This window comes from Pristis pectinata, chromosome 6, assembly GCF_009764475.1.
Source record: "Pristis pectinata isolate sPriPec2 chromosome 6, sPriPec2.1.pri, whole genome shotgun sequence".
Taxonomy (NCBI): domain Eukaryota; kingdom Metazoa; phylum Chordata; class Chondrichthyes; order Rhinopristiformes; family Pristidae; genus Pristis; species Pristis pectinata.
The window spans coordinates 101,772,254-101,796,550 of NC_067410.1; the positions used below are offsets into that span (position 1 = coordinate 101,772,254).

Consider the following 24,297-nt stretch of genomic DNA (forward strand, 5'->3'; position numbering starts at 1 on the left):
TATATAGTAGATTAGGCTTTCTCTAAGGGAGAAACGAATATATTAACCCCATATTATTTATCTTGCATAGCAACCTAGTCCCCTTACTGTGCAACACGTTATATCCCCATTCGCTAGGCCCCTTACCAGAAAACGTGAAGAGAAAACGACCAGGCTGCGATAACTGCTAATGACAATCCCTAAACTCCTGGTCTTTGTGCGTAAGTGTTTGAGGAATAGCGAGGGAGAAAATAACGATGGTCCATATTTCAATCACTAACCGCAATTTAAGTTTAAGTAACAAAGTTTATTTTGCACTTGGTTGGGATTCCCGAAGGATTACTATTTTTGTCAAATATAGATTTTGATTCATCAAACGTGTCACAGGGGGATATTTGCACTAAACTGATACAAAATTAATTTGTCCACGGTGGTAATTTATCAATGGTTTCTTGTGCTGCATTTTTTCAGCAATATTTTAAACGTGAAGAATATATATATGTTTGTTTAGGAATCACTTATTACTATCCTTGTGTTTGTCGGCTATCATCTGTATAATTGACAACTACGTGGTTTTAGCTTTCCATTGTAAAGTGCAGCAAACAGTCATTTTTCATCTTATTTTACAAAATTTATTAATTTCCAAGACGCATTTATTTATGAGTTTTTGACAATACAATAGGAAACTATGCACAATTCATTCATACATTGGCAAAATACAAAGTGGTTTCAGTACACATTCCAACGACTTCTGCTTAAACAGTAGGGTTTCACCGTAACAATACCTCGGTCTTACAACTTCTTTACCAACTATATTTTAGGGTTCCACAAAAAGGAAAACGTGCTTCGGCGATGTTACTTATTTTCAAATGGAAAATGCGCTTTGAATAACGTACTTGTGGCGTAAAACGATGTACTAAGAAATGTATTGCTCCTGACTATAAAACATGACCAAGTCAATGAGTTAGGGTTTGTTCTTTAGAGGAGGTTAATTATATATGTCACAGAGATAGGACAGAAACAATGTTTTACTATACATATTAACAACAAATAGGTCAATTCCTAGAATGTCTTTAAACCGTAATCCTATTATTATCAATTTATTACAAACCAGTACCCATGTATATCAAAACAGGATCAAAAATACAGAAAGAAAATTATGCTACATAGTCAAAACCTCCATTTATAAAACACTATAATTTACAGAACACACGCTAATGATTTAAAATAATCTAAGAAAAAAATGTACACTGTCTAACTGCCCTGTGATAAAACACTTTGGTTCATTTATACAAAATGTGTTTTATTGTAACATTTTAAATAAATTATCTCAAGAAAAAAAAACAAGAAAACAAGAACGAATTACTTAACACAGACAAACGGTGCATATCAATACCAATATTTATATGATTTACAGGCTTATTCTGTAAAATGTATCATACGAAGACGTTTGTAAAAATGTTTAAAGATCAGACAGGCTTTTAAACAGACAGTATCCATCTTGTTTTGGCCTACAAAGGCTTGTGTACATTACTATTCACATCAGGTGTACCTTCTAACGTTTTCCTGTCTTTCAAACAGCAACGTAATATACTCCCTTGACAAAACGATATCGCAGTTTGTTTCTTTTCCCCAATAAGTAGAAAAATAGCAATGAAAAATTGAAAAGTAATTGGCCTTGTACAATATTCAGTGAAAACAATCCTATAAGGTAGTGGGATGGGCAAGGGGTAAGGTGGTGGGTAGGGGCACTTGTAAGTGATCGGAAATACTTTGCAGCTAAAGGTGCGTTATTCCTGACTATTGACCAACTTATGTAAGATTTTATCAAGGATACTTCCTCTTTAATACATGTCTGCATTGTCTGGTGCATACCAGTGCATTACATCATTTTCACATTACCTAGGCGCTGGGCCTCCAGAAACTTAAGTACTTCAAGTCAAATGTTGCGGCAAGTATGGGATTGCAAACATCTAATAAACAAAGATTTACTTAAGATTTCTTATTGTGAATGCATGTCCAAATAGTTCTGTGCTTCTTGTTAGAGAATAGTTCTGGGATCAGAGTTTCTGTAAGAATGTTCTCCTGGTCCAGGTGATGATGAATTGCTTGGAGGAGTTGGAATACCACTTGCTCCTGTGCTCTGACACACATACCATTCGCTCAGGTTAGCTGCGTGGGAAGATGTGATGGGGTCAAGCTGGGAGGCTGGAGCAGGGGGGTCCCGACCTGAGTCCGAAGACGGAGATACCAGCGAAGGGGTGGAGGATTCGTAGCCCGAGCTTGGAGGAGGAGATTTGCAGTGGACCTTCATATGCTTACGAAGGGAACTGGGGTGCGTGTACGATTTATCACAGCCTCTTACTTTGCAGTTATAGGGCTTGTCACTTGTATGCACATGAGAGTGTTTTTTCCTGTCGCTGCTGTTAGCAAAACGTCTGTCACAGCCTTCAAACTCGCATTTAAAGGGTTTTTCACCTAAAAGGAAACCACAAGGGGCAGAGTGATGAGTCAGAAACGTTAAGGTATTTTTGTTTCATTGTTGACGTTAAGGTATTATCTTCCACTATTAAAAGTACACATTAGTCACTGACCCGCGTTTTAATAAATATTGAAATAACTACTTGAGGAATTAGAGTGATATGTTGCAGCCACTGTCTTTTAGATTGGAGGATAGTTTATTCTGGCTGCTATCCATCATTTAGGCATTTTCCTTGTGATTTACAATAAATGCCTAACACAGCAAAAGTGGGCAACAGCACAAAAAATGATTTTGGTAATTATTTTAATAAAACATTTCAACATCATTAAATCTGAGATTAATACAAAGAGCTATATCTGCAGTAAATATAAAACAGTCAGCTACAGTGTAAAGCTACGTGCTCTCTCCCCCGAACTCTCAAAATGTCGATTTAATATTACACCGTAATTAGCCAAACGTTCAGAAAGCCGTTAGAATAATTTGACCTTCACTTGCTAGGTTGAGACGGCCAATCAACGATATTAGTGTAGTACAAGCTAGTAGTAAGTTAGTGGGCCCATGGGGAAGCCCAGACGCATAAACACTGTTATTGTGCCGTGTCTGGAGCGTCCGACACTACGAGCATGAAGTCTGCTCTGACAATTCCCGAGAGCTCTAAACTCCTCCTGGCTACACATTTCTCCTTCTTTACTATTAATGCTGTGTATAAAAGAGTGAGTAATGTAAGATTAACTGCGACCAATCCTTGTTAACTGTCATTTCACCAGCTAGCTTAGCCTTGGCTGAAATTTTTTAAAAAGACTCTAAAGCTTTCTTGAACTTTGTATTAGATAACTTTGGAAAAGATGGCTACCTGGTGATACGCTCTATAAGCTGTTTGTGCATTCTAATAAATTATTTTAATATCCATGTTTAATTCCGGGTTTAAACTTTAAACGGTAATATTTTATAAGTGAGGTGACAAAACTACTGAAGCCCCTGCTTACCCAGAGGCGATCTTTTCATGCTTGTTGAAATAAATAATGTAAAAGGGACGGGATTTCAATTCAATAAAACCTGCCTATAAAGGACTGAAGCCAATCAAACGGCATGAATATTTTACAAGATAATTACTTTGTTAATAGAATTACTATACTTGCTATTTTTTATTTAAGAATTTAGTAACAATAGTGTTTTCAATTTTAAACTGAAAGAGAAATGCAATATTTATCATAATTACAGTGATTAATTGCAACATATGGAGAACGCTATTTAACTGAAATATGGGAATGTGTAAGCATTCGACGCTACAAAACATTCAGCTCTTTTATTGGTTGACATATTATTTTAAATAAATAGAAATACGGTCGGTCGAATGAAAAGCTCTTGTAAATTAAGTACTCAACACTCTAAACTGCTGAGCTGAAGTCGATGAAGTGCTGGGAAAGTTTGTTTAGGCAAGCACAATACAATGCTATCAAGTGTCAGATACGCACAGGCAGCGCGCCTGTCCTATACCAGCAACATAGCAAGCATTTACATGTGTTATATACTCCACGATTTAAAAGTATGGAACAGAATAACGCCCATTACTTGATATGTTTCTGAAATATCCATTTTATATATTTTGCGACAATGCTCCGTGCATTTTATATTTTATATCCCATAACCAGCAATTTACGGCGCCATCTGTGCTGGTTCATTTACAATGTATAGGGGAAAATGTATTTTGAAATTAATATGTCTCCACGATTATTCTTGTAAAAAAAAGTCTCGAACCACCTCTTGATCCGATATACACTGAAAATGCACCGATCGATAAAAAGCTAACCCACATTTCATGATTACGGGGCAGATAGAAGTTCCAGTGAAGCAGAGTGCCTCGGGTTAAATTGTGTCTATTGATTTCACGGAGAATATCTCTCTCTTTCACCACCCCAAACATTCGCCAACCGCCCCCCCCCCCCACTCCCGCCCTCATCCCCTGCCCCTCCCCCATCCTCCCCTCCGCCAACTACACTGGGACTCAAAACCGACCAATAAAACATGCTTTGCTTCCACCGAATGGATCATAGAACTGGAATATGTGCAGCGTTTAAGGACATACCCGATATTGGGTGAGGGTGGGGGCGGGGAACATGGGGTGTTAGTGGATGGGGACCAGTGGGAAGGTGATGGGGGTGGGGGTGGATTTCCTGGGTCGACATTACCCTTCAATATTTTGCACCCGAGTAAGGCCCCGCGCAAGCAGACTACAACACACAGAACGTGTCAGCGACGTATCGAACTGCTGCTGTAAAACCAATTAATAGAAGCTGTTCTAGAGAGTGTGAAAATTTTACGTGCAGTTTCATTACTTATAGCTTATCCTGGGAAGTTCAAAAGCAGCTTTGAATAAGCTTCGATCGACGCTATTTACTTGCGGCTAAGTAGAGCTAGCAGATGTTTTTGACACATGTCCAAGTTTCACAAATGGTTCTGCAAAAGGCATTTTTTTTCAGAAAGCTAGGCCTGAACACTTGCTTTCATTACTCTTGAACTTATAACATGTTTAGGTTTATAAGTAATGATCGATGGAGACGGTAAGACTTACATACTTCCCAAACAGATGCAAGATATTAAATTGAAAATTAAACTTATTTAAATTAATCCGTTTATGTTTCCGGATTCTTGCAAAAATAATAGAAATATGCATAATATATTTTCTTTAATAATTGTAAATCATTTGCAAAAGTTCTCCCTTAAATCTACTTAATATCAAAACAACGTCCACAGATATTGCTTTGTCCAAAAAAAAAGCCTTTTTAACTGCGTCTGAAAGAAAGAAACTTAGTGGCTTTTAATTTTAGTAGAAATTGAACCAAAGGAGCTTCATAATTTGCAACTGTAAGACTATTTACAACTAAAACGTTTTAAATTATGTATTACCCACAACATTACCAAGTTCTCAAAGCTGCATGATTTATATAAATGCTGTAAAAATTAGGCTATCTTCCAAGACACTCTGCTTCACTCTGCGTTTGTGTTGAAGTCCCACTGGTCATAAATCGAAAATATATTTTATTATTTTGTTAACTTCTGGATACCGAAAGTGATCAAACACGAAATAACGATCCTTTGAAGATACTGACCTGTGTGAGTTCTTTTGTGGATCTTGAGATTTTCTGATCGAGCAAAGACTTTGCCGCAGCCAGGGAATGGACAGGGAAATGGTTTCTCGCCAGTGTGGACTCTGATATGATTTACAAGTTTATATTTGGCTTTGAAAGGCTTTCCCTCTCTTGGACACTCTTCCCAGAAACAGATATGGTTCGACTGCTCTGGTCCCCCAACGTGTTCCACTGTTACGTGAGTAACGAGTTCGTGCATCGTGCTAAAAGTTTTTGAGCATGGCTTTTTAGTGACAGGGTCCGGTTCGGTCCACTTGCAGATCAGTTCCTGCTTGATCGGTTGCCTCATGTAGCGAAAGAAAGCACCTGGACCGTGGTGGGCAGCTAAGTTCATGCCACCGTAGCTATGCAGAGGGGAAGAGGCAAAAGGATCACTCCTGGAACTTGCCACTTGGCCGTAGTGTTCAGACCTGGCGTACATGTCTCCAGGTAGCCCCAGTCTTAACTGTCCGTTCAGATGGTGTCCAGTTGGGGCTGCATGGGGAGGCTGATCATGGAGTCCAGGGAATAGAGAGTGGCTTCCAGCCTCGGGGTGACCATGGTGTCCGGGGTAGCTACCTGTTGTTGATACAAACATTCCGTGGTGAGAACTTGTGCCAGGATATTGATCTGTGAGCCCAGGCATGACTGAGGATGTCAGATCTCTGCGGATGAGGAAGTCTCTACCTGCCGTGATAGCCTGGGCAGTGTAGCTGGCGTGGGAGTGCGAGACCGAGTAACTGACTGCTGCTGCCGCCTGCGCTGGGCCAAAAGCTGCCGTTGGATTGGAGACAACCTCAGCGTGGCCTGCCATATGATGGTGGTGATGATGGTGGTGATGGTGGTGGGGATGGGATGGGCTGAGTTTAAGTGCCGCAGCGGCTGCAGGGTGCCCCATGTGTTCAGGCCCGAATGGACTCGGCCCCAGGCGGGGTTCTCCAGTACTCTCCCCAGGGTGCGTGTGTGCCATTGAGTGGGGATGGCCGCTGAGCCCCGGGAAGCCTGTCATGCTCTGAGGGGGATGGTGATGATGATGGTGGTGAGCTCCTGCCAAATCTACTAATCTCAGCGCTGGGTTTCGTTTGGCGAATGATGGGTCCACCATCGGGCTCCCCAAAGCATCCATGCTTATAATGCCTTACTGCAGGAAAATAATAAAATAAACTTTTTTTTTCAAAAGTTACCGAACTTTAGAAACTCGCCCTTTGCCAACGTGGAAAGCCATTCGGTGTGGAGAGTGCAGACGGATAGCAGCAGCAGGACGCATTGAGAAACTGAATTGAGATTCATGAACAGCTTTGCAGCCCGTCGAGCTCCGCGAGCAACACGCGATCTCATTGGTCAGTTTCCAATGATTGACAGTGCCAGTTACGGACCCCAGACAGGGCACATGCGTATTACACCCCGCCGGTGTTTGATTGTGTGTGTGTTTGGGGGGGGGGGGGGGCGCAGGATAGGGTAGGGGATTGGCAATGGGTAAGGGGGCGGTGAGGGGGTGAAGAGAACATGGAAAAATCTTTTTGGCTGAAGGGCGTGGGATTTTTTTTGCTAGTTTCTTGCAACATACTAATTTTATTAGGAAAATCTGCAACCGTTTTCGCCTATTTTCTGCTGCTCTAAGCCACTTTAGCTTAAATAACAACATTGGAGATCTTTAAAAGTTGATCTGAGCGGGAGTATTTTTTAAAAAGAAAATGCAAATATTTGGCGTTAACTCCTTTCTGTGTTTTAATCACTCACAAATGTGTGTGTTGCGGGAGCGTCAACCAATGATAGATTGGGGAACATTTAACGGTTCTGGTGTATATAAAGTATTTTCAACTATGAAATTAAATTATATGCGCTGATTATTAATGTGGATCCACTCTTGTTTTGGAGGGATTAATAGGGTAAAGAAGGCCGGGAGAGTATGTTGCAGCAGGATTTAAACATTTATGAGGTGTTACACTGGTGTTCGTTTCACAAACAAATATACAGTTATAAGTGTAGGAAAGTTTATCCCTTGCCTGAGCCAGTCAAATACCAGTATCTGCTTAGCAACATCAAACACCGTGTCCCGCACACCGCTTTATTTAGCCACAGCAGATCCTGTGGTTTATGCAAGAATTTAGTTTTTGCGGCAAGAAAGAAAGTTCGGCACTATACTGAAAATGAGGTTATGGCCCTGTTATACTCCGGCCGGAAATTAGTTAGTGATTTTTTATCTTTCCTGACACTAGCAGACTTCCAGGCGTGTTATGTTTTTTTGACAAAATCAGACGGCTGGTGTTCTTAGCGGCACAGACGATCAAAGAGATCCTCAGTCAGAGGCATCTGTTAACTTTTTTTTCTTCCCGAGACTGAGTATGAAACTTTCTCAGCATGTAATAACTTATTGAGTTCTCTCGCCCGCAGTCCCGGCTTGGTAATTCAGTAAGCTAGAGTCCAGGGAAGTTTGGGTTTTCGTGGAGGATGTTGGATCGGACTTGAAGGTGGGGATGGGGGAGGGGAGAGGTTTGTGGGGAATACTTTTATTTTCTTAGGCTTTGTTTTTTTTTACCTCGGTACTGTTTTTCTACAGATTGTCAAGCGATTTGAATTACCGCCTACATCACATGGATGCAAACGTGTTTCATTTTAAAACAAAACGTGTTTCCAATTCCAAAACACAGCTTGCGAAGGCGATCCCAGACCGTGCTTCGAGAATCTATACACACTGCGTAATCTGCAAATAGGAAACCCGCATCGCTTGCGGTGGAAAAGAAAGTAAACTATAGTGTTACGGGAGGCACGGAGAAAAATAACGTGATGATAACTTGCTGTTTGCTTGTATCTTTCTACGGGCACACATGAATGAGAGGATTTTATACAGAACCCCGCTCTTTATAACAGCCTTACGATTTCATATTTTTCTTCTAATACCCGAACGCAATGTTGGTCACAATCCCTCCCCCAACATACAGTCTTATGTCTGCATCTGTAACTTGCTCTCAGTACAGATCGTCCGTTTAAGTCGCTCTGAGTACATGCGTCTGCCATCTACGTAAAAAGTAGTTTAGACTTTTTTTTCAGAGAGGAGTAGGGTGACAAAACGGGCTACTAACTCAAACATGTACGTTGTGGCTCCTCAGATTATTCACCAAGGGTACTAAAGGGGAACGGAAACCTAGTGCTGCGATATCCGTGGATTTAGGCCGTCGTCCTAAACTGATTTGCGGCAGGGCTTGAAGCCTGCAGTCTAGCACACAGCAGACCTACAGTGCAAGAGAGAAAAAAGGTAGGTTTTTTTTCAAAGGGAGGTGGGAGTTATAACGTGGAAAGAAATTTATGGGGGCGGGGGGTGGTGGAGGAGAGAAACAGAAATACCAGATTTAAGCTAGGGGAGAAATAAGAAGGAGAGAGGCGTGAGCAATGTTATACGTGCGGGGAATGTATCCAGAGAAACAAAAAAGAAAAATGGTTAAAAAAGTATGATCAGATGAGAACACGTGGGGGAGGGATATGGGCATGGCGGTGGGGGGAAAAGATCACACAGTTGTTCAAACATTTCTCTTCAGTCATAGCAAGTATCTTGAAGATAATCAAAGGTTCGCCCAATTTGTAAACATTAACCTTCAGAACGTAAGACGGGCCATTGAGGTAATGCAGCAAAAATGTCATCAACGCATATTCACCGTCTAATAGTAATTTCATATATGGGTATTAAAGGCTTTGGGATATCCAATGCAATGATGCTTGCACTACGGTGTTTGTTTCCCCTTTAAAAACAGCAATTTTTTTTAAAGTTGGCATTTTTATTTCTGTTTATTATTTGCATCCACCATATTTTGAATCCATCAAACCATCACGCGGAATGACAAACCGGGCTGATAATCGATAGATTTTTCCGTGTTTTTTTTTATCACCCAAAGCTCTAACGTGTATCAGAGAAGAGTGTAGTGTAGATTTGTGAATGCTGACACGTTTATACTTCAGCCTCCAGGGCTTCGTACTGCAGGCTTAAAATGGAATTTGTACATGTGCTTCTGCATTACCTGATCAAGCCCCCACCTTGGTGTCGGTTTGTCTGCTGTCTTCCGAGCAATTTTTCAGTAGCAACTGACGGTCCCTAGAAAAGAACACAGTGCTTATGCACGTTTCAACATATAAATGCTTCTGTGAACGTAAATATAAAGGAAACATATAAGTAAATGTTATTGTAAAATAACATATTTGTATTTTATGATTGTGGGAATGTTATTCCACATATACATGCACTATTACACATAAAGTATCGTGGACCACTAATTTCACAGTATTGTTTCACGTATTTGAAATAAAACAAAAGAGTAGAAAGGAAGAATATTTCATTACGATAGACATCTAAGGAAAATAAATACTCAGTGTGGCATATACACTGCGTTCACGTTGTTGATTCTTCGTTGGAAATGTAGCTGGGTTAAGTGTTTTGTGCTATAGGTATAGAATGTGTACGGTACGATAATACGTGCACTCATAAGGTTGAGGTGATTCACCAATTCACTTTTTCATATTGTGTGATTGATGCTTTCACACAATCACTTGTTTTATTTGGAAAGATTACACACGTCGGCAAATTACAGAACATTTTTTTTGCTGGAAGAAAAATACAAATTTTGTCCCAAATCGTCTAGAAATTAGCATGTTACTCTTATTTTCATCTGTGGGTTTTTTCTATGTGATTAAAATATCACAGAATAACACGAGGTAGATTTTATATCCCTCTTATGGCGGGTAGTTCACAGCTTCCTGTACCCCATTATAAACAGGAAATTATTACAGAATTCCAGGTTTGTAGACTCCAGGATCAACACGAAAGAAGTCCAACTGAGATGCCAAGGAACTTTGATTACACCTTTGTGTAATATGAAACACAGCGAAAAAAAACTACAATGAATGCAATAAATAGGCATGGTACTCAACTCTAGTTAAAAACACAACTGTAAGTTCCAAATTATTTCCTCGCAAAATATTTTTTTCGAGGAAAGCGTTGAAAGAGAACTGATTAGGGGACCCCCCCCCCCATTTTTTTTATATAAAAGCTCAATTTTGCCGTTATTTTGATGCAATGTCGTCATTAATCGTTTTTGATCACAAATTCGATCTGAAAAGGAGCTAGAAATCTCGTTATTTAGGTTCCCAAGATTCCATGCGTTATACTCGTTTTTTTTCAACCCACTCACTGAACGTTTACCGTAATGAACAAGGAAATACTTCATTTTTACTACAGTTTAATTTGGCTGGTTGCAAGTATGTGAGTTTGTGCGTGTTTGCAGTTTAAATCATAAGGTCTAATCTAAGCATATACTGACATGTTGTCAACAACACAATGAACCAATTGCATTTCTGGGAAAGGGCAATATTTCCCCATTAACTCACCCCCCCCCCCCAAAAAAAAACTTAAAGTGCAGGAACAGGAAACCCATAACAGCATTTTTGAGAAGCAAAATAATATGGGCTAGTTTTATCTAATTGCTAAGATCGACTCCGCATAGTCAAGCTGTGAGTGATTTACGTTAGTAATATACGGTGCTGGAATTTAGTGTCATTCTATCTTGTCAAGATACAATTGCAAATATTTAATTAAATAAGTTTGGTCAAGAAAAAAAAGTCGTGTAGCATGTTTTATGTGCAAAATATACAAACTGTTTATATTAAATAAAAGAAGAATATCCCAGATTAAAGAAAGTAGTATAACTATAACATACTGAATGATAGATACATCGCGGTTAATTAGCAACATCACTGTGTTGCACTTTAAGGTACCGAAAGCAGAGTTACGTTTTACCTTTGCTGCATTTTGAAATGAGATGTTTATTCTGTACTTGGCCTATATAGGATGCCACATACAGGCCCCTCCCCCTCGTAACTGACGATATTAATTTCATGTACCAATAAGTGTTAGACTTTTGTCTGGCTAATTATATTGTTGAAAGTAATCTTCAAGCAGCACCAATTGATTGCATTGTTTGGTTTTGCCTGAGCAATATGTCAGTATCTACATCATATCTGCTTTTCACGCATGTAATTCTGCAGAAGTCAGATTTAAAATGTCAACATTAAAGTATTATTATACGTTTCTTATAATAATTGAAGCAATAAAAGACTAGTAAACCAGAATCGAGGCAGTATAGTCGTTTTCTACAGCTATGGGTTTGTAGACGGAAGATAGCATTTGTTTCAAAGGAAGCATTAGTTTCTCCCATCGAAGGAAGCTGGGATGTAACAACAAGTTACCACCATGGCAGAGAAAAATGGGAGCTCTGTATACAGTTCCAATTAGAGTTAAGATCACTAGATGCACCTTTAATATAGCCACAATATAAACACACTGTATATTAGAACCTAAATTATATACGATATTGAGAGAATTCAACACACTTTTCATAGTCGGAAACAGATACACGTGATTAGTTCATTTACCTGCTGCGTTGACCGTGGAGATAGCCATCGTAGTCTATACCTCACAACTAGTGCATGACTGGAGCTGACTAAATAGCTAGGGAAAGATAGACACAAGAGAACTTGTACCATTATGCATATGATTGTATCTTCGTAGAAGTTACAGTAACCAAGAGCTATATTTATAATTCCCACGTCTAAATTCGGCATTTAACCCATCTCAGCATTATCTTTGCGAATTATATTCCACAATCAAATTATATTCCACAATAAATCCAAATTTAGAGCCACGATACTTTGAATTCTGCAAATTTGAAGCATGCCTTTTGATGCTGCCTTTAACTGTGACTATGTCCACGAGTGGTGCGTTGTATTCTTCTTTTGGAAACTCGGAACAATTATGAAGAAAAGATCTACACTTTGCAGTTGTTGCCGAATTACTGCTAACTATTCACTAAAAAACAGCCTTGCTGACACTAACCCCACAAAGTTTTCACTTCCGTACCTTATCATTATTAAGTAGTTGTGATACTGGAAAGTTTTTTTTCTGAAATGAATCGGAGGGTTATGATTATGATTAAACACTTCCATGTAGATACCTGCACCCCCGATATTTATGAGGATAGAAATCCACCAAGAAGATCAAAGCTTCACTCCTACATTGATCTAAAATACTCATCCAACTTACATTATATTCAAATCGTCCGGAAATGAATAAAATAATGCAAGTGTCATAGAATAATATGGACTTCAAGCACACTGGGTCGAAGGTTGTTGTTACAATACGATGGTCGTCAAATATTAATTCTGGTACTTCCAGGCAGAGTACATTGATCTACAGCAAACAGCTGCTTGCGGGATGTACTGTCACTAATTTGTACAGTATGTGACCACATAAAACAATGTAAATGACCACGGTTTATACTGGAGGTCGAAAACAATGCTAATGGAGATTCCATTGTCCTTGGAAATTATATATATATATATATAGATAGATAGATAGATGATAAATAGATAGATAGATAGATAGATAGATAGATAGATAGATAGATAGATAGATAGATAGATAGATAGATAGATAGATAGATAGATAGATAGATAGATAGATAGATAGATAGATAGATAGATAGATAGATCAATAGTTAGGTTGGTACATGAATGGATGCATAGATAGACAGACAGAGAGAGAGACAGATAGGTAGATAGATAGATAGATAGATAGATAAATAGATAGATAGATAGATAGATAGATAGATAGATAGATAGATAGATAGATAGATAGATAGATAGATAGATAGATAGACAGACAGACAGACAGACAGACAGACAGACAGACAGATTGATATGCATTATGAAGATATATTATTTTGTTTCAACAGCTTATCAAACGAACGTAATAAAACTTTGTATATTCTGGATGGTTAATTGAGAGTGCGGTAATTACCATGCTAAGACTGTTTTTATTCTTTGGTTATTATATAACGTGGTTTCAAATGTAGTATGCGAATTCGAATTCTATGAACAATGCATTTTGCAACAATGCGAGCCTGCATTTTAGTAGTTCGCATGATATTATTTAGATGCAAGTTAGAAATTCGATTATGTTAAATGTCCCGCCGGTCCTGGAACTGGTTATGTCCAGAGTTCATCCAGTGTTAAACAATGCTGAAGATAATGCAGGGGCTGGCAGCGCAATTTTAAGTAAACCACATCAATTCAAAGGAAGTAAAATACAACTATGACAGAGTAACTCTAATTTTTGAAACATGATTTTGTGTATGTCAACGCTCTCGCTCTCTCTCCCTCTCCCTCTCTCTCTCTCGCTCTGTGTGTGTGTGTGTGTGTGTGTGTGTGTGGGTGGGTGTGTGCACGCGTGCAAGTGTATCAGTTAAAAAATAAACTGACCTGCTGAATGCTTAATGCAACGTCATATTCTGCTGTGAGTGTCATTTTGTAAGAATATGCATTTTATTCCGAGACAGCGCGAGCAACACTGAGGGATGTTTGACAACTTAAAAAAAGTGCAATCAATGGTAACTTTTTGGTACAATGTTATAGATATATAGATAATTAAATAGCTAAAAAACTGCGCAGATGCCAAAGGGCCAGCAATGAAGTAGCGCGTAAGGTTGCAGGCCGTGTACTTAGGGATACAAATATTCATTCAGTAAATAATATTTGCAATATATAACGCACAACAGACTTATAGCTTCTGTTTCAATTTCTTCATGCCAGTTTTTAATGCTACACGAACGGTAACATAGCGTCGCACTAGATATCATGTCAGATTAAATGCAACGACCCTTTGTCTTGAATAGTTGAAAAGCTATACGTGTAAATGCATCCAGTAATTCTTTAAAAGGGGCATATTGTATAAAACATCTATTTTCCCAGAAGAAATTATTGATCTATAGTAGGCGTAGCAAGTTGGTTACTCCGCTATAATTTAAGGTATATTATTTCTTTATGTTATTTATCCAAATATATTGTTTGCTACGTATATTTTAATCATCCCATGGTTGTAATTTCGTGTCATCCTTGAATTTATCGTCATTACTGATAACCTGGGATTGAATAGTCCTTAATGAACTCCTCCCTAATTAGTTCACCCCTCCATCCACTTCTAATCCTAAAACTCTGATGAATTTCCAGGTGCAACATGAAAGCATTTTGTGTCCTGTCGTGTATTGAGGTGATTTTTCACTCTGATGAGATATCGATATCAACAAAAGCACACCTATTTCCAAAGTTATGCTTTCTCTCAATGTGCAAAGAGACAAAACTTGCCCATCCTGTAATCCTGAAATTTTGAATTTTTAAGACTTCGAGAACCCTTTAAATTATCCATAGCTGAAGACTACATTAAGTAAAAAGAAAAGATAATTTGTGACAGGAAACCTTTTCTTCCCAATCCCGCGACATCTTGTTAAATTGGGTAAAAAAAAATCTAAATATTGTAATGTGGAATTCATATATAATCGCAAATATACTGGAAATAATTCCAGAATATGGAAATAACCCCGTATGAACAAATCACCTAATGTACTAATCGCATCTCTAACGGTGATCTCAAGGCAGGCTGGTAGATAATGGGGAAAGACAAGGGTGACCTTCAAAAGTTCTGCCTCTGGCCCCTAAAGTTTCTCAGGCGAACCTCAGATGGTTGAAATTTTAATTCAAAGTCATCTGCTGCTTGAACTCAGTAGGCATGTTTGTCTAATCGAAAGTATAATAAATCTATCTAAATTCCAGGTTTTGGACATTATTTTAAACAGCAGTTTGAAATAATCTGATATTGGACCTTGCCCAGAAATCTCCAGAATACCAGAATGAAAATTAACTTTGCTTTGGTGAGATTATGCTTTAGTGCCAATGTCCAAATCATACACATTTCCGGTTGCTTGGTGAATAGGATTTTTTTTCAAACAAAGCACATAGATAAGAAACAGATCATCGAAGCTCCCACTACCGAAATCCTGTTATTTCTACTATTATGTATATACCTTATGTTCGTGTGATAACATTAAAAATTGTGTATGCATTCCGGTTGCTCTTTTAAATACGGAACAACTGCATCTTGAACAATTGTTTTCTACTTCGACTTTCTAGTTCCAGGACAGCTAATATTTTCGAAGGTATGCATTATGTGGCATTGTGTGGCTTTGGCACATGTGGTCGGTCACGGGTCAGGGGTCAAACGATATGGTATTTCAAAAGTCGGCGACTTCAGAGCGATCCTTGCGCGCAGAAGCCAACTGACTAACTTCATTCGAATCAGTTTTAATAGAGATAAGTATAATAAAGGAAGCGATAGCACACGAAATCAAAGAACACCATGAACACAAGGAAATTCGACATCAGAAACATTCAAATTAACTTTTGAATTCATTTAAATGTCATTCCAATAATTGGAATATTTACTTAGGGGAAGAAAAGAAACAAACACCAGTTCATTATCTCAGAATTCTAAGGCGCTTGCTTACAGGAGAAAGCCGATAAACGACACGCGTTGCTCGGCGCACTTTTTGAAGAGCTCCCACTGTACTGGAACATATATTAGGACAGAAAACAATTCTAGTTGCGAGTGTGTGTACAAGCAAAGCTGCATTTTAAGGAGAACAACGGCTAATATTTATTTGTCACAAATAAACGATTGAAAGATTAACTTCAAATTATAAATCAAATTTCAATTTTAAATTGAATTCAGGGAAATAACAAGAATTTTAAATCAAGTAAAAACAATTTCTTTTGTAAACTAGTACTTCAGCCTCCAGGCAAATGTCCCCCCCACCCCCGCTCCTCCCTTCATAGAACAACCAAATGCTTTGCTATCCATCGACCGAAAACAATCCGAGGGATAATATCGGTACACACAAGTGCTTTCGAATGGAAATGCATAATTCAAAGCCACTCGCACCTAGTTTTGCTTTTATTAGAACATGATGGCCCCTGACAAGGGCTTTTCTGAGGAAACAAAAATCTGACTGATATCTCTATTCTCTTTTTAGTCAATTGCATTTACATGAAAGATGATGGAAATTCAGGGGTCAGGAGTCGTTTAGTATAAGTCACTTGAATACACGTGCCTCTTACCGTCCTCCACCTGTTGAAGAAGATGTCTTCGATCATTTAATTCAGGTAACTGAAGTAAAAAAAATCTACTTTGTAGCGATAACTAGGTAGTCATTCTTCATTTCGCCTTTTCAAGGTTTCTGGAAGCAGTTAGGGAATGTATGATGAAGCAGAAATGAGCCGTCAGGATGATATTTTAATGGCTTATATGTCACGTCGGTGCATGCGGCTTTGAACTCAAGCAGCCTGCGTTTCCTGCGGAGAACGCCGCAAATCCCACTTGATAACTTCTACCATCCTTCAACTTTTAAAATCAGTCCTTCTTTGTATATTGGGAGAAGTAGTCTAAAGATAATGCTATGGGAAACGTTTACTTTTCATACTCTTAAAGTGTCCCTTTAGAATTTGCACACTCAATGAGCAGTAAATCTTTTTGAATCAAATTGCTCCAGCTTCTGCTTCTAGACTGCTGTGATTTTAATATCAATGTTTTCAGTATATTGCATCATTTAAAGCAATGCTATGAGGCTAGCTATTGTAATCACCCAGTAAAACAATATTACGTTCCATTTAAATCTTAACAATGTAGGATACCCAAAGTACGACCAAAGTAGAAAAAAAATATTTTTGTGCACACGTATGGGATCTACTGCGTCGGAGTAGTCCACAATTTAACCACAATTGGTATCCTCGCATAATACAAATTTAGATCATTAAAGTACCTAAAGGTTATGTTCGTACTCTATTCAATATGCACACCGGCCGCATGTTTTCGGCAAAGTAAGCACACAACCTCAAATTGCCGTAAATTGGGAGCCCAAGAGGCATGCATTTTAATTTGTTTTTTTGCTACAAGCTCTTCGTGTGAACATTGTCGTCAGGCTCCTACCATGTAATGATAAACTTGCTTCCTTGAGCAACAGCGCTGCTGTAAAATATATCCAGAACTTCGCTGCCGAGTAACATCCTAAGGCAGTCAATTAAATGCCGGGCTTTCGCTTACGCCAATATCTTCGCGCGAAAAAAAATATTCGCAGTTAACCTGTTGTACTTTAATAGGAGATCCTTTAAAGGGTATTTGTTTGAAAAGTAAGCACGCGAAAGAGTTCGTGTAAATTGGGTAACCACAAGCTGAATTGGAAAGGGGGCAGTCTGCAGAAAACAAGACAACTATTTGAAACCAGTGTCCCTCCAAAGTGACGGAGATAATTGTTGAAGGATGCGGTAAGATTTCTTTGTCATAAAATTAGACTTTAACTCAGAGGTTTAGCTTCATGGAAGTTCATTGAAGTGGTGAACAAAAGGTAAATTGAACGATTCCGATTCTTTGTTGGCTTTTTACGTTTCTATTACTAGAATGTAATTAGACTTAATGAATATGCAAACCGTTGGCCTCACGTAAATAATTAAATTACTTTACAGGGACACAGTAAATGGACTTTAACAAATTTGGGGTAGCGGATGGCAAAGTGTAAACTAAAAGATGATGTGGAAAGAAGCTACATTTTCCTTCGCTGACGATGTTCATAAACAAGTTTCTCTTTCATTGTCCGTAATCAATGCAAAGAGCACCACTTTTTTTTAATATATAAAAGAGGGAAATCCTTCCTTGCAGCTATTCTGCAATTGTTTGAGGACCTATAGATATGTATAGAGCAGTTCATTGTCACCATAGTAAAAAAAGGCCCCAGCAAGATGTTTTCAATCGCCTTTTACATGTGGAAAGACAGGTTAATCAAGGGTTTCGTCTCGAAAACAACCAAGTGTTGTATGTTTGTACTGAATCCAAACATATGCATTTTCCTAACCCAATTCAATAGAGTGTTCTTTCTCTTTTTGCTCACTCATCTGGGTAAGTGAATTTTCACCGGCGATCAAAAAGCTACTGAACAACAAAGGAAGCCGCCCGTTTTTTTGCTAATCTAGTGGCACATTAACGAATTTCAAACAGTCTGACAAGGGGTGACTGAATTGTGAAGTCGAAGAAGACAAGAGTTTTCTTCTGCTCTCTCTCCCACCCCCTTTCCCTCCTCCTCTTTCCATATTATATATATAAAAAAAGAGAAAAAGAAAGGAAATCTGGACGGCAATAATTTATCAGGAGCGACTGTCACGCGCGCACAATACCTGGGATTGATGAGGCGAACGGGCCAATCAAGAGGCGGGATGTGCGCCACGAGCCGTTGATTGGCGCCAGGGCACAACGGGGCAGCGCCAGCCCGGCCAATCGGTGTAGACGCCAGGCGCCACGTGACTCCTCCCCCAACTCCCATTCATCAAGGGGATGGTGTTGTCTTTTCAATTCATTTATCTGCAGGAATGATTGCCGCTATCATTCTCGAGCTCACCGCCCGGCTGATGAGGTGAAAGTTTCTCCCCAGGAAGATAAACCGCAAAAGACAATATTGCATGATTTGCGTTTGCAGAGGGGGAAAATATCTCCAGCAAATTCCCACACGCTGAAGAGAAAGAGAGAAAAATAAGGAGTTTTTGCAAGTCCTCCAAACAGACTCAGAGACTATTTTATATTAAGCAAGTTTCGTTGTGAATTGTTTGTAGCTTGCTTTTATATATATTATTATTTCTTCTCTACTCCCATCGCCAGACGATGCTTCTGGACGCTGGACCTCAATATCCTACTCTAGGAGTGACTACCTTCGGATCATCCCGACATCACTCAACAGGCGATGTCAACGACCGAGAAGTGGGACTGGGGATAAATCCTTTCGCTGACGGGATGGGTGCTTTTAAAATCAGCCCCAGCACTCACGATCTCGCATCGGGTCAAACTGCCTTCACGTCGCAGGCTCCAGGCTACGCCGCGGCTCTGGGTCACCACCCCGGCCATGTGAGTTCGTACAGCAGCGCAGCGTTCAACTCGACCCGGGACTTTTTGTTTCGCAATCGGGGCTTTGGGGAAGCGGCGGCAGCCAGCGCCGGGCACAGCCTGTTCGCTTCGGCCGCGGCCGCGGGCAGTTTTGCGGGACCCCATGGACATACCGACGCTGCGGGGCATCTACTCTTCCCGGGGCTTCACGAACAGGCGACGACTCACGCTTCTCCCAATGCACATGTAATGAACGGGCAAATGCGCTTAGGCTTTTCTGGGGACATGTATGGCAGAGCAGACCAATACAGCCAGGTCACTAGTCCCAGATCGGACCACTACGCCTCGACCCAGCTACACAGTTATGGTCCCATGAACATGAACATGGCGGCTCACCATGGGGCCGGGGCCTTCTTTCGTTATATGAGGCAGCCCATTAAGCAAGAACTGATATGTAAATGGATAGAGCCCGAACAGTTGACGAATCCTAAAAAATCCTGCAACAAAACTTTTAGCACGATGCACGAACTGGTTACTCACGTAACAGTGGAACACGTTGGGGGACCAGAGCAGTCGAATCATATCTGTTTCTGGGAAGAGTGTTCAAGAGAGGGAAAGCCTTTCAAAGCCAAATATAAACTTGTAAATCACATCAGAGTCCACACTGGCGAGAAACCATTTCCCTGTCCATTCCCTGGCTGCGGCAAAGTCTTTGCTCGATCAGAAAATCTCAAGATCCACAAAAGAACTCACACAGGTATGGCGAATGTATTTTTTTAAAAAAGGAGAAATGAAATATTACGGAGTGTTTATAACCGTTTCTATCATTTTAATCAACGGGACACTCATTTATTCAGTAACAATTTTATGAATATATGTGCAAATAAATAGGTATATCAGAATAAAATTCATATGTTTAGCACTTTGATGTTCCTTAACTCTTGATGCTCCTTGTTGTCGTTGCTGTTCTTTAAAATATAAGAAAATATATACTTACCGCGGTTCTACAACATCCAATGCTATACTTAAAAAATCCAAAATTCAAAGAGAATCAGTTCACTTAATATATGTCGTGGTAGAGCTTATTTTCAATTAAATTATCAGCGATCTTAATTTTTATCTGAACTGGAGAATACCCATGGTTACTTAGTTTCGTTACAAATTCACAACCAAAAGAGCATGTACTTGTGTTTCCACTCCCTCCAGTTTGGCATATTCATTGATAATATTTTTCTATATATGTGTGTAAGTGGATGTACAAAAAGCCGCGAAATCAACTTTCGTAGATACAGACGTTCTATTCATGTAAATATATTCGCGCATAAATAATATGTTCGTGTTTGTGTATGTGTATGAGCGCGCGTCCCAATACATATGGGCATAATATGTGGCCACCTTAAACACATACATTTTCCCGAGTTTATAATCTTGTTAAAACTTGGTTCACAATGTGCGTTTGTGAAAGAAAATGCACTCGACAACAATGTCGATGTTAATGGTACATAATGGTTAGGTAGTTGTAAAGATTTAGTAAAGTCGAGATTTAACACTTTCTCGACTGTAAAACCTCCAGGGGCACTTAACAACAATTCACTTCACTGCATGAGATGTCCACTAACTCTTATTTTAAATAAACAGAATTGGAAACGGTTTAATTAAAGCGAAAATGTAAATAGAATTAGCAAACAATCATTTCCGTTGTCTGTTTAAAATGCTATTTCAGTATTTGCGTTACAAAGGCTGCTTTCGTCTATCAGGGAAGCTGTGCTTGTGTCAGGGAGAGTCAATGTTTTAAATAAGAATTAGAATCCTACAACTAGTCTGGTAGGTATTTTCAACTTTATCCGAGATACCGTTGCAATTCAAAGAAAACAATAAGCATGTATATATGCATGTAAGGCCGCTACGGCAGCTGCAGTGTCTTGTAACTAGTCACTGTCGATAATATAAATTAAGTAAATGATCAACATTATTAATCAGTGTTATTCATCCTTCATAAAATTCCAGACAGAGGGGATGGGGATATAATCTAAACATGCTGCAGTTATTTAGGATTTGCGAGGCATAGTTGTAAATTCATGAGACAGGGTGATCCAAAATACGTATTTGTTTTCATGATGGCTGCTTTTCTTTGTTTTTTTTAAAATAAGTTTAGTACTTTTGTATGTACACACACGTACATACTCAGTCATACACACCCACACACACCGACACACATGTAGCATATATAATATATATGTAAATAATGACTTTCCAAAGAACTAAAATGGTATTAATAAAAATTGTCATCGTTGATAGGCGAGAAGCCATTCAAATGTGAGTTCGAAGGGTGCGACAGGCGTTTTGCTAACAGCAGCGATCGCAAAAAGCACATGCACGTGCACACTTCTGACAAGCCGTACCTCTGCAAAATGTGTGACAAGTCCTACACTCATCCCAGCTCTCTACGAAAACACATGAAGGTAATTTTAAAAAAATGCAATTTGCATTGCAAAGTATTTAATAAATACAATGTTTTGGGGGTATTAGGAAACGGAATGGTCATTTTGAATATCTGACAGCTCTGTGCAGATTAAATTATGGAGCAATATCCCTTTTATAACCTTGTATGGTCAATATATTTTATTCTATCATAGGTCAAATTTAAATATCGCCTACAGTTATGAAAAAAATCTATCAGGCATTTTTGCTCTATTTGTTTACATAGCAACTCTTGGCGATTGCAACATTTTTGAAATAGAATTTTTGAAAAGGCCTCATTATGTTAAGCGATATATTATATAGAAATACATTTTACATATTTAATGGAAAGCCCTCACACAAACGCTATAGTTGTCTATAAGGCTATTTTTATATGGTGGATGGTTTTTGTAGGTCCACGAAGCATCCTCTCAAGGGTCACAGCCTTCTCCTGCGGCAAGTTCTGGCTACGAATCCTCAACACCCCCTACCATCGTGTCGCCCTCCACAGAAAACCAGACCAACAGTTCAATGTCCCCGACATCTTCTGCAGTTCACCACACATCCAACCACAGCACGCTTTCATCGAACTTTAACGAATGGTACGTTTAAGTAAACCTACATAAAAATACAAAAAAATACAAAACTTTTCAAAAAAGACTCCAAAGTTACGATCGCGAGGAATCAAAGACAAAAAAAGCTGCCAATAGACGCCGAAAGGAATAATAAAAGAAGAAACCAAAACCTTTCAAAGGTTTAGTAGCGAATCTTAAAATGCATGTAGGACGATGCTATTTTTCTAGCCATTGCCAAGTGCTAGATTTAAAGAACGATCTGATAAAGCTCTGAAATTGCATGTGTTCTATGGCAGCGGCCTTTTTTCTTTCCTTTTTGTAAATATAGAATTACTAGTTTAAGAGTCTAATGTTTGAATCCTGTACATAGACATATCACAGGGGATTTGTCAACGTGGTATTTGCATATCTGGGCGACGGTTGGAAAAATGCAATTATTTGTTTATGGATGGCAAAAAGTTACTATAGTCGATGTGTACCAAAATGTGAATTACTTTGTATTTGTCTCAACTGAGCGTCAGAAAGTTAGCAGATACTATTGTTATTAATGTGCTTTTTGTATCCAGTGCAAACCTTTCGTCCCAAAGTCCAGTCAGAGTAGTGAAGTGTTCAAAGTGTTGCTTGTTATGTCAAAAAAAATATCGTAGTGCAAGCTTGGAACTCCGTGTTAAAATGTAACTTTGTTTTATGTAAGACGATATTAAAGCAAAATAAGAAATTTATCTGTCCATTGCCTTCGCAGTTGCGATAAATTTATGTATATATTCCCAATCTCCATATTTATCCGCATGTACGTAATTTACCGGTATTACGTGTTACAGATATTCGATATTTATGAAAAATGCATTCGTATGTAAAACCTAGTTTACAAACTGTTCCATAACATTTCGTACAATATTAAAGATTCCAAAATCCAATGCGCTGCATTCAGTATTTTTATTCATTCGGCAAATGATTGCACGTCACAGAATAAAATAATCGTGGAAACATGGGGTAACTGAAATATATTTTTCTGGAATCTTCTATTGAAGGCTAACAAAAGTGCATTTGGAGATATAAAAATGATGGATGAAAACATTCCCTCTGATCACTTGAGATCACTAATTAATAATCATGCCTAAATTTTTGAAATCAAAATGTTGGACCACTGTCTAAAAATATTTTGAATTAACATTGCGATGCTTGCTTTAGGAGCCATAAACTATTAGAGGCTATAAAAGAATACCCCAATTCGACATAAATATTGGCGCAAGATATTATTTGTTGCATAGCGTAAAAACAACCGCCTGACTTCACAGGAAGTTAGCGAAAGAATAATGTGTCGTTTTTGGACGCAGTTGTTTCTGGGAATACTATTTCCATCAACGTTGCAATTTTTGAAAACCACTATATTTAAAATAGATCAATAATAATTACAAATACCTTTTAAATATTCAATTATGGCAGATTTCTTAAACTTTTTTCAAAGGTAGGGGCAACATGAATGTATGTGTTTTTACAATTAACTAAGGCCTTTGTAGCTTCATATCTTTGCGATTATAAGCGTTAATAGCTGGCATTAATTGAAATCATTCTTAATTTATGTTCTTTACTGTGAATTATAACCAATGGTTCTAAACCCAACCACTTAGTGCAAAATTAAATCTACAAGAAGACAATTTATTTTATGTAATCTGATTTTCTTTATGCGTCTTTACTTATTTAATTCCCATCCAGTCTAAAAAAATCCGTTCCATTCGATGATGCTCTGATAGCAAATTACTAAATGAGGAAAAAATAAAAATCTAAATTACTTATGCTTAATGACTGTAGCCGAACGCCTGTTTCACTAAATCAGATTGTCTTCTTTGCTATTTACTTTGATAGATTTGCAGG

At 38.6% G+C, this 24,297-nt stretch overlaps 2 protein-coding genes across 5 annotated transcripts; one reads left to right on the top strand and one right to left on the bottom strand.

The window, feature by feature from the left end:
* Window positions 1–610: 610 nt before the first annotated feature.
* zic4 (zic family member 4) lies at window positions 611–18,844 on the bottom strand. Of its 4 annotated transcripts, none has more exons than XM_052017212.1 (5): window positions 18,688–18,844; window positions 12,010–12,085; window positions 9,619–9,676; window positions 5,572–6,168; window positions 611–2,457 (listed from the first exon to the last, which is right to left on the bottom strand). In XM_052017212.1, the coding sequence occupies exons 1-5, from the start codon at window positions 18,831–18,833 to the stop codon at window positions 2,021–2,023; spliced, it is 1,314 nt and encodes a 437-aa protein (XP_051873172.1). In that variant the 5' UTR covers window positions 18,834–18,844; the 3' UTR covers window positions 611–2,020. The 4 variants fall into 4 exon arrangements, with proteins under 4 accessions (XP_051873172.1, XP_051873173.1, XP_051873174.1 ...); XM_052017213.1 differs by lacking the exon at window positions 18,688–18,844 and adding an exon at window positions 17,450–17,717; XM_052017214.1 differs by lacking the exons at window positions 12,010–12,085; window positions 18,688–18,844 and adding an exon at window positions 16,582–16,703.
* On the top strand, window positions 2,437–23,339 carry zic1 (zic family member 1 (odd-paired homolog, Drosophila)). The gene is made up of 8 exons (XM_052017215.1): window positions 2,437–2,504; window positions 5,710–5,788; window positions 6,770–6,929; window positions 8,700–8,845; window positions 16,497–16,626; window positions 19,166–20,144; window positions 21,686–21,849; window positions 22,262–23,339. The coding sequence occupies exons 6-8, from the start codon at window positions 19,169–19,171 to the stop codon at window positions 22,457–22,459; spliced, it is 1,338 nt and encodes a 445-aa protein (XP_051873175.1). The 5' UTR covers window positions 2,437–2,504; window positions 5,710–5,788; window positions 6,770–6,929; window positions 8,700–8,845; window positions 16,497–16,626; window positions 19,166–19,168; the 3' UTR covers window positions 22,460–23,339.
* Window positions 23,340–24,297: the final 958 nt, after the last annotated feature.